Raw genomic sequence first — 11318 nt, 5'->3', positions numbered from 1 at the left:
ACTCCGGGACAGGCTGTGTTCAAGACAAATACTGCTACTAAGTGTTTTTTGTTTTTTTGTTTTTTTATTAAATCAACATAAAAAACACAAGATACACTTACAACCAGTGCACCAACCCAAAAATCGTCCCTCCTCCATCCACACTCATTCACACAAAAGGGGCTGTCTCTTTCTGTTATTAAACTTCAGGTTCCTACAATACAGAACAATACAGTCTGCAAGGGATACAGTCCTTGAAGCACACATGATTGTGTGTGCTGCTGGTCCACTAACATCTTCATTAATTACTATTTTTTGTGTAATTGTTTTTATATTGTTTTACTTCCTTTTTTTATTCAAGAAAACCTTTTTTTTATTTATTTATCTTTTTTTTTTTTTTTTTTTTTTTTTTTTAAATGTTTGCAAAACGTGTTTCAGAATCAGAATTCAGAATAATTTTTATTGCCATTGTTTGAGAACGGGTTCACAAGCTAGGATTTTTTCTTGGTGCAATCGTGCAACATATAAAACACATAATAGGAAACAAAATGAGCTGTAACTGAGTTATCAGATCAGATTTACACCAAATGCTTGTTAACTTCAAAATTAATCGAATTGTGTTCCCTAATTTGAGTGTACATAAATGAAGGTGTGTGTTGCTGAGCCAGACCTGGATGTAATCTGGACTGGACCTGGTTTTTAAGAACCCTTTAACCTAGTCTGGTAAAGATAAATCACCAAAATGATTCCCTGGCGCGGCCACAGCTGCTGCTCACTGCTCGGTGATGGGTCAAATGCAGAGAATAATTTCGCCACGCCTAGTGTGTGTGTGTGACAATCATTGGCATTTTAACTTTAACTTAATAATGTCCTTTATTCAAAGAAAAAAAAAGTCTTTAATAAAAGATAAAATAAAATAAAAACAATTACATAGAAACGTGCAATTAATGAAAATTAGTGAAATTAACTGTTAAAGGTTAGTACTATTAGTGGACCAGCAGCACACACAATTCTGTATGCTTCACGGACTGTATTTATTGCAGACTGTATTGATATACTGTATGTTGTAGGAACTAGAATATTAATAACAGAATAAAAACAACCCTTTTGTGTGAATGAGTGAGAATAAGGTTGGTGCACTAACTAACTGTGTTTTTTTTTATGTTGATTTAATAATAATATTAATAATAAAAAAAAATAATCGAATTGTGTTGTGATACATTTATATTGAATAGTCTGTAATAAATGTATGTCGTTAATTTCTCTTTTTTTGTCTTGTTTATTTAGCAACTGCATATTGAGCTGTCGAATGCGACTCTGTGAGGAAGTACTCAGCGTTGTTTTGGCGAAAAGTTGTCAGCAGAGGGCGCAATAACACAATTATTCCTTGTTAAGGCCTGATTTAAGCAACAATAATAATCAGATAAAATACAATTATTTTCTTTTTATTTTAAATTGTAATTTTACTGCCTTTTTTTTTTTTTTTACATCATGGCCAGGGGACTACAGATGAAAACTAGCCTTCTGGCTAATTCTGGCTTTTTTTTTAACCACGTGTAGTCATGTGTTTTATGAAATTGCATTGTCCCCTTTGAAATAAACTAATCTAATCTAAAAGATGCCACACGTCAAAACATGCTGTTTGTTTTAATTCCATCCAAAGATAATAGACACAATACAAATGTATAGAGCGATGGAAATAAAGTGCAAAATAAGTTGGCATTCGGTACGTGAATGTATTGCAAAACAAATAAGTGATTGAAAAAAAATGCTTGAAAGTATTTCCGATCCAAGAAAGAATGCGTGTGGTTCACAAAGCATCCAGGAGGCAGGATAAACAAGGTCACCGAACGTCATATTGTTTTTGTCTCTGCTCTTAAATTAATCCTACTGACGGACGCAAGTGACGCCATATTGAATACAGAAATGTTCACAGTTAAGACCAACATTGTCAAGAGTGTTTTCTTCATCGTGTGTCATGTGCACACATTTGACATTGAAAAAAAAAAAAAGCAGCCTCATTTGTGTGTCTTCTCACATCCTTCATGATACTCCGTGCCTACTTGGGGTGTTGTTTTGTTCACATTGTATGTTTTTGTCTGGCACTGACAACATTAACACATTCAGTCGATAAAGGCCGTACGTCAGTCAATCAGGGGGTCTTATGGGACCCGATGCTATGTGTTTCCGGACGTATCATGGATGGTGACCACCGTGGAGCCGCTGTTGATGCTGTACTGTTCTATGTGGTTGCCCTCTGCAGAGCTCAGCTCCGCTCTTGGGAAGTGAAAGCCGGTCTCTGAGCTGGGGTTTGAGTAAGGGAGGCTGCCTGACACGGAGCTGACGCCGATGGTGTCCATGGGTATGATGGGGGTCGTGGACTGGGACGGCTTCTTAGGAGGCTTGGAACCCCCGCTGGACCCGAGGAGTCGGGACGTGTGGGTACGCCTGTTTCAAGACAAAACCAATGGAACGTAACTTTTCTTTGCATCCATTATATACTTTTAGAAATGCAATGGGTCGCTTTTATTTACAGTAGGATATCAAGCAGTTATCCCCACACTTTCCCTACTTTATTTACAAGTAACAAAGTCTATGACGAAGCTGAAGCGAGTCCTAGCTAAATAGCCGTAAAAAAGGATTCTAGACAAAAAAAAGTGGCAAGTCACAGATTCATGCATGTGCAAAAAGAAGTTACTTGAGATGTGACGTTCGCGAACGAATCGAGTCTTTTGAGCGGCTCTTTTAGGTGAACGAAGATTCCAAAGAGAACCGATTCCCAGTTGCGTGTCGTTCGTTTGGGAACATGCAGATCAGGAGTCAAAGGAAATGTAGCATATGGATTCACTTTTTATTTGTTTGTTTATTTTTTAGTTGGCTTCACTTTTTTGTTATTTTATTTTATTCTATTTAAATTTGGATTCATTTTTAATTCATGTATAAAATTAAAATGTTGATTTTTGGTTTTTTTCGATTCACTTTTTATTTATTTATTTTTATTCAATATTCACGTTTTATATTATTAATAATTATTTAATGATTGTTCTTATTGTTTTTTAAGCATACACACATACAAGTGGTTTAGAACTATTTTGTATTCAAATTTTTTATTATGTGCTAGTTTTGTTGACTTTTTATGTACATATATAAATTTAATTATTATTTTTTATGGTAACACTTTAGTATGGGGAACATACTATTAACATACCATTCATTAGTTGCTTATTAACATGCAAATTAGTAACATATTGGCTCTTAATTAGTCATTATTAAGTACTTATTAATGCCTTATGCTGCATGGCCTTATTATACAAGCGGTAAGCCGGTAACTAAGAATCTTCCCTTAATAACCTCAGAATTATTGCTTATTAGTAACCCTAACCCTAACCCTTATATGTTCCCCTATTGTCCAAATAACTCTAAATTAAGTCTTTGTTACTTACAATATGTTCCCCATACTAAAGTGTTACCTTTTTAATTTGTGTGTTTCCCACGTATCGTTAAAATGCTCTTGTGCTACAAAGTTTTTAGGTGGGGGGAACATTTTAAAAAGTGAATAATAAACAATAATATAATAAAGTGAGAAAATAGTCCCTGCCAAAGGAAAGGAATATGGCACCGCCTTATGGAATGTTTGCCACTAAAATACAACAAAAGTAAAATTACCGTCAATATTTCAAAATAATTCCCACCAATAGAGTGTAAATTGGTGTAAATGTTAAGAAAATGGAACCAAATACTGCAGAGGGCCCCAAATTAGCCTGGGGTGTCCCTGCCTGCAATGTTACAAAAAAACAAACAAAATTATCAGCACCAGGCAGCAATCTAGAATGCACCAAAAAAAAAGAAAGGCGTGCCTTGTTGATGCTGCAATTACATTCCATCGGCCATACAGGTGTAAAAATAAGCTAACGCCTACTGAAATGAAAATAACAAAACACTATCCTGATTGATTGATTGATTGATTGAAACTTTTATTAGTAGATTGCACAGTACAGTACATATTCCGTACACTTGACCACTAAATGGTAACACCCCAATAAGTTTTTCAACTTATTTAAGTCGGGGTGCACGTTAATCAATTCATAGTAAAAAAAAACAACTCTAAAGACGACGGGAACGCCTCATGCATCCTCACTAACTGGCATGCAAGTGTAAGAAGAAGTTAGCCCCGAAACATAGACTAAACAAATGCATTAATAACTAACACATTGAAAAACTTTATGCATGCATGCTGCATATTTGTAGCCTATTTATTGCTTTGTATGAATAATTCAGCATCTTTATGTCTAACTTATTGCATTTTGTTGGGTACTGTTGTTATAACAGTGCACTTAAAACAGTTACATGTTCCTCTTAACAGTTGCTGTCATGTGTTTGACAAAGGGTGACAAGATGTCTTACAGTACGTGTACATGTCTGTGCAATATTTGCAACAACAAAGTGTCTTCACTCTAATTGGTTTGTTTTCCCCGGGGTTTATCGTTAGTGTGTTTGTTATCGTCGCTATGTGCTTTATAAAGGAATGCCGCCTTACTTGTTGTACGTCTTTAGGACAAGGAGCAGAATGGCGAGAATGATGATTATACCGATGACGATGACTGCAATCATAGCCCCAGAACCTGACATGCACAGACAACAAGCAAATATTCATTTTCCTTAACAGTGTCACTCACGGGCCAGCATTTTGTTTACGATTAAATGCATGTTGTGAGGAGGTGTGCTTGTAGAAGCTGGTCTTACTCTGGATGAGAATCTGATCTTTGGATTTGGTGACGCTGGAAGGTGATGTCGTGTTAATCTCTGGCGAGGAGGTTGAAGTTTGCATCTTCAGCGTTTGCCTGCGCCGGCAAAAACGAGTCGGTTAACTTGTGCGACTGCCGAGTAAAGTTGGTTAATACATCACAGCAAATCATAGCAGTCTCCAGACAATGCTAATGTGCAGTGCATCCGGTAAGTATTCACAGCGCTTCACTTTTTCCACATTTTGTTATATTATGGTTTTATTCCAAAGTGGAATAAATCATTTTTTGTCCACACAAGCCATGACATCATCATGTCCATCCATCCATCCATCCATCCCATCCATCTGGCGGAGTGGCGAAGTTGGTAGAGTGGCCGTGCCAGCAATCGGAAGGTTGCTGGTTACTGGGGTTCAATCCCCACCTTCTACCATCCTAGTTACGTCCGTTGTGTCCTTGGGCAAGACACTTCACCCTTGCTCCTGATGGCTGCTGGTTAGCGCCTTGCATGGCAGCTCCCGCCATCAGTGTGTGAATGTGTGTGTGAATGTGGAAATAGTGTCAAAGCGCTTTGAGTACCTTGAAGGTAGAAAAGTGCTATACAAGTATAACCCATTTATTATTTATTATTCCACTTATCCGAGGTCGGGTCGCGGGGGCAGCAGCCTAAGCAGGGAAGCCCAGACTTCCCTCAGCTCCTCCCGGGGGATCCCGAGGCGTTCCCAGGCCAGCCGGGAGAGATAGTCTTCCCAACGTGTCCTGGGTCTTCCCCGTGGCCTCCTACCGGTCGGACGTGCCCTAAACACCTCCCTAGGGAGGCGTTCGAGTGGCATCCTGACCAGATGCCCGAACCACCTCATCTGGCTCCTCTCGATGTGGAGGAGCAGTGGCTTTACTTTGAGCTCCTCCCGGATGACAGAGCTTCTCACCCTATCTCCAAGGGAGAGACCCACCACCCGGCGATGGAAACTCATTTCGGCCGCTTGTACCCGTGATCTTGTCCTTTCAGTCATGACCCAAAGCTCATGACCATAGGTGAGGATGGGAACGTAGCTCGACCGGTAAATTGAGAGCTTTGCCTTCCGGCTCAGCTCCATCTTCACCACAACGGATCGATAGGTGCGGCGAAATTATTCTCTGCATTCGACCCATTACCTTTGATCACCCCCTGGGTGGTGAGGGGAGCAGTGGGCAGCAGCGGTGGCTGCGCCCGGGAATCATTTTTGGTGATTTAACCCCCAATTCCAACCCTTGATGCTGAGTGTCAAGCAGGAAGGTAATGGGTCCCATTTTTATAGTCTTTGGTATGACTCGGCCGGGGTTTGAACTCACAACCTACCGATCTCAGGGCGGACACTCTATGGCAAGTATATGTCATATGTTGGCAGACAGGAGGAGCTTTTGTAACCTGTTTTGAAAAGGTTTTAGTTTCTTTCTTTTTTCCATTGCATTCGGTCTCCCCTAGAGGGGGGGGGGGGGGGGGGGGTGTTACCCACATATGCGGTCCTCTCCAAGGTTTCTCATAGTCATTCACATCGACGTCCCACTGGGGTGAGTTTTTCCTTGCCCTTATGTGGGCTTTGTACCGAGGATGTCGTTGTGGCTTGTGCAGCCCTTTGAGACACTTGTGATTTAGGGCTATATAAATAAACATTGATTGATTGATTGATTGATTTTTTTTAACCAAATAATATCCATCCATCCATCCATTTTCTACCGCTTGTCCCTTTCTGGGGTCGCTGGAGCCTATCTCAGCTGCATTCGGGCGGAAGGCGGGGTACACCCTGGACAAGTCGCCAACACAGATAGACAGGGCCAACACAGGTAGACAGACAACATTCACACTCACATTGTAGTCCTGAGTTCAAGAGGAGGATCTTTCTGTGTGGAGTTTGCATGTTCTCCCCGTGACTGCGTGGGTTCCCTCCGGGTACTCCGGCTTCCTCCCACCAAATAATATATTAGGGAAAATCGGTTTGAATCGAGATTTATGTTGAATCGAGAATCAATTCTGAATTAGAATCAAATGTTGAGTTGATGTAAGATTCACGTCTCTATTTTTAAATATTTGATTCAGTTTTATTTGCTTTTATCAGCTGTGCTTTTTGACCGACACAAACATGTTATTTCTCTTTTTAATGGACTGATTGTTTGATTGTTCACTCAATGACATTCATTTAATGACTTACAGTATATTTGATGCTGCTGCAGCGACCTTGTGCAATAAAACAAAAAGTCATGAAATTAATCGAAATAATAATTCGCTAAAAATAATGATCTTATACTTGGTTTACAATGCATAACAATTCGATTAAATATTGTACATTTTAATAAATTATTGGACATTTTATGTGGATATCATAATCATTTTTACAAAATAGAATGCAATTATATCATAATGTGATATTTTTGAAAAATCTAATATATTATTATCAAACTGTGTACTGTATTTTTATGAAAAAAAGAAAAAAATGTTGGTGGGAGCGTTATTTAAAGATTGAAGGAACTTTATAGTCATAGCAGCACACATTAGATACATGAGATGAAACATAACAATTGAACTAGAACAGGATAGAAATAGAGTAGGTTAAGTGGTTTTTCACCAAGTACAACCTCAGAAAACACCAGCAGCGTAGTAGGCCTAAATATTCATTAAAAACAAGGCAGAGGTTTATTTAACACGCATATTTAATATTTTTGTCCACTCTAACATTACACACAGTTTGAACAGTAACTGTTAGAATAATTGTATCTAAGTTATCACAAAAGTTTGTGTTTAAATGAGTTCCCAGCGAGAAGCAAAAACATGTCTTTGAACCTACCAAGAAGAAGGCTTGTAAAACTCCACTGTGTAGGGTGGTAAGCAACATGAAGATGTTCTGTTTCTTTCATGTATTGTAATTAACAGCAAGATATGGTCGTGACCCAAGAACTACAAAGCGGAGAGGAAGCAGGGCCTGACTCCCCTCCGGGCACCGCTTTTTTGAACTCTTTTCCGAACCGCTTTTTGAACTCTTTTACGAACCTCTTTTTTGAACTCTTTTACGACCTCTTTTTTGAACCGACCTTTTCATTTGAACTGTTTTGTAATCAAAGGCGATGGCTGTTTACGACCCTGTCTATTTGGAAGCAGCTGTTGCCATGTGGTCAGGGAAGGTCCAAATAAAAGAAGGAGGCGTGCAATCTTTTGGCAGAGCGTGCTGAGACACTGTACAATGGTACAGTGTCCATGCGTCTCTCCTCAAATTGTGCCAAATTTAATTCTGTCTCTGTTTAATTCCTTGCTTCTTGTCTCGTTTAATAGATATCATCAGTGTTTGAACTTGACAGTAACACTGTGTTTAAATATCGGAAAATAAAACACTTTACTTTAATCAAGTGATTCTTTGGTGTACCACTAAATGGAGCCCACATACCACAGTTTGACAATCCCTGGAGTAGGTTCTAGATAGCATAGGACCTATGCTATCTAGACAACAGGGGGCCCGTGAGTCCTAGACCCCCGGGGGGTTTTCTCTTTCCACATTTTGGGTTGCCGACCAAGGAATCACGTGATTAAAGTACAGTGTTTTATTTTCCTATATTCAAACACAGCGTTACTGTTCAAACTGTGTGTAATATCACAGTGGTCAAAATAGTAAATATACTTGTTCAATAAAACCCTTGCCTTGTTTTTAATGAATACATAGGCCTATTATGCTACTGTATTTTAATGTTGGTCATAACGGTGGTACTTGGAGAGCTGAGTTTTTTCTGTGGTCTTGGTGGAAACATTTTGAGAACCACTGTTTTTCCAACAGATCACATGAAGGAAGGTCACATGTTGATACGTAAAGGAGTGGGTTGGAACCAGAACAAATATAGAGTACACATCAGACGATAAAGTACAGAACATTTTTAGCACACCTTCATGTCTCCAAACGTCAATCATAAGCTTCCACGCTGACTAGACCGGAACGACACAATTGTCATGATGGGAGTTCCTCGTCCTCTTTTTTTTCCACACGCACAACAAAATATTTCTGATGACTCACTCAAAGTGTGACTACAGCACAATTAGTTTTTTTTATCGCTACAGGCGGTCCTTATGCTAAAACAAGTTGCGTTTTTGTGTACAGTACAAGTAAGTGGGGAACTAATACCTGTACCGTAAATCAGCCGTTCTTTGCCTTTTTGACCTCAGGCCCCAACTTTCCCACTACAGAGGGACCCACTCAAATAATATTAACACTGAATGAGTAATCTTACTTTTGATTTGATTTGATTTATATGCAGTAATTAAAACACACTTACTTATTTATAAACCTCAGTCTTAGGTCATGCTGATTGGAAAAATAAGTATTAACCATATATAGTGCATAAGAAGGGACTCGTAAATATCAGAATCAGAATCAGAATCAGCTTTATTGTCATTACGCAAGGTAACGAGATTGAGACCATTCCATACAGTGCGATGTGTGCATGCTAGAAAAACAATGTGCAAATATATAAAAATATAAAAAATGTAGAAGTGCAATGAATATGGTGTGAAATGAATATATACATGAAAAAAAACAAAAAAAAAACAGGGTGGTTGGTGGAAAGGGTTATTGCACCGAAGAGAAGGCAGTTATGAGGGACAATGGGGCAGTCCGTTCAGGATGGTTATGGCCCTGGGGAAGAAGCTATTCTTTAGCCTGTTTGTTTTGGTTTTAATGCACCTGTAGCGCTTCCCAGAGGGCAGCAGGTGGAACAGGTCAGAGCCAGGGTGGGTGCTGTCCTTGATGATGGCACTGGCTCTGTTGAGGCAGCGGGAGGTGTAGATGTCCGTCAGAGAGGGGAGAGGGCACTGACACAAATACATTTACATATACAATTATGTTGTGCTAAAATAAAAACTAATTTAATAATAAATGTTTCTTAACTAAACTGTCAATAAAATTACAGCTTCATCACTTTCGTCATAATTTAAGAAACATTCTCTTTGACTTTAGCTCCAGACTTTCTCTGTTAATTTGATATTGTCATTACTGCATTAGTACATCATGTTGGATATAGAGAACATACAAACCCTTTATTTATTGAATCAAAAATATTGAATTTCAACGATTTGGTGCATTTGCAAACAGCTAAAATTATGTACAAAGCAAACTATAACCTGCTACCCAAGAATGTACAACACTTCTTCTCAACAAAAGAGGACAAATATAACCTTAGAGGAAAATGTAATTTAAAACATTTGTATGCACGTACAACACTTAAAACCTTTAGCATATATGTATGTGGAATTAAATTATGGAATGGATTAACTAAAGAAATCAAACAAAGCACCAACATGATTCAGTTTAAGAGACTGTTCAAACTACAAGTGTTCACAAAGTACAAAGTACACAGAACAAGAATTATGATCAACATCTTGAACCTTTTTTTAAACATTTGTTTACTTACTATGGTATATTATGTATTTATTTATTTACTGTTCTGCTACAGAGAACAAGGAAATGGGATAAACTTGCTATGGAATGAAAAGGGGTAGGATTAAATAAGCTCAGCTTCTTCCTACTCCTTTTCGGACGTGCTGTACTGAAACAACTGGAATTATGTGATGGGAAATTAAATGGGAAATGGGCTATACTTGTAAAGTGCTTTTCTACCTTCAAGGTACTCAAAGGGCTTTGACACTATTTCCACATTCACACACACACACACACACACACACACACACACACACACACACACACACACACATTTTTTTGTGAAAATAAATTATTTATCTGTGCGAAATGACCAAGAAAACTAATTGAGAAAATAAAAATAATTTACTGTTAGAATAATTATGTGTAAGTTATCACACAACTCTTATGCTTAAAGGCCGTTGCTATAGTTATTATCAATTGTGCTGAAGTTGTACTTTTCTATCTGTGCAAAGCGAGTCGTCTCGAACCAGTGTTTGTTTCCAGAATCGGCCTGCTGACTGCCAAGGGCGAACATCGAGTGACGTGACGCAGACAGAGCAGAGACAGGGCAATATCACGAGTGTCAGCACATTTGCATTTCATTAATAGTCATACATTGCGTCTAACTGGGGCTGGTGAATCACCCCCTTCCTTCAGCAGCAGCTTCAGTGATGTAACCAGGGACCTCCCAAATAAATAAAGGAGCACGTGCTCAGGATTTTAGAGCGTAGTTTGGATCTGTAACTAGAGTACAGCCCAATAACGTCTCTCCTCATTGAGCAAAATTGAACTCTGTCTCTGCATGATTCCTTGCTTCTTGTCTGTTTAATAGAGTGTTTAAACCTGACATTTACATTGAATGAGTTTTTTATAATACATTATTTATTCATTTGTGGGACAAGACAAGGAAAAATAAATAAATAAATAAAATATAATAAATAATATTGAAAATTGAAAATAATATATAGTAAATAATATTACATTATTTTGAACATGAAAATATTCATTTATTTTTAAATCAAATAAATAAATAAAAATCAGGTAATCTTTTTCAATGATATCAAATTATATCAAACAGTTAAAAAAAAAAAAAAGAGCATTGCTGGTTTCCAGGTGCTTTTTTTTTTTTTTTTTTTTTAAACACAAAAACTCACACAATATT

The 11318-nt window shown here is 38.1% G+C and overlaps 1 protein-coding gene across 3 annotated transcripts in view; it reads right to left on the bottom strand.

Annotated features, from left to right (window-relative positions):
• Window positions 1-1334: 1334 nt before the first annotated feature.
• The window catches only part of ncmap (non-compact myelin associated protein), a 31713-nt gene continuing 21729 nt past the window's right edge, over window positions 1335-11318 (bottom strand). Inside the window, exons 2-4 of one of the 3 annotated variants that reach the window (XM_061968257.2) lie at window positions 4723-4820; window positions 4517-4601; window positions 1335-2427 (exon numbers count right to left, since the gene is read on the bottom strand). In XM_061968257.2, coding sequence (XP_061824241.1) covers window positions 2157-2427; window positions 4517-4601; window positions 4723-4820 — 454 coding nt within the window. In that variant the 3' untranslated portion in view covers window positions 1335-2156. The remainder of the gene's footprint in view (window positions 2428-4516; window positions 4602-4722; window positions 4821-11318) is intronic. The other 2 variants (XM_061968259.2, XM_061968258.2) reach the window with 2 other exon arrangements.

The sequence above is a fragment of the Nerophis lumbriciformis genome, linkage group LG08 (genome assembly GCF_033978685.3).
Source record: "Nerophis lumbriciformis linkage group LG08, RoL_Nlum_v2.1, whole genome shotgun sequence".
Taxonomy (NCBI): Eukaryota; Metazoa; Chordata; class Actinopteri; order Syngnathiformes; family Syngnathidae; genus Nerophis; species Nerophis lumbriciformis.
The sequence above is the reverse complement of the archived record's forward strand: the minus strand, read 5'-3'. Positions and strand labels throughout refer to the sequence as shown.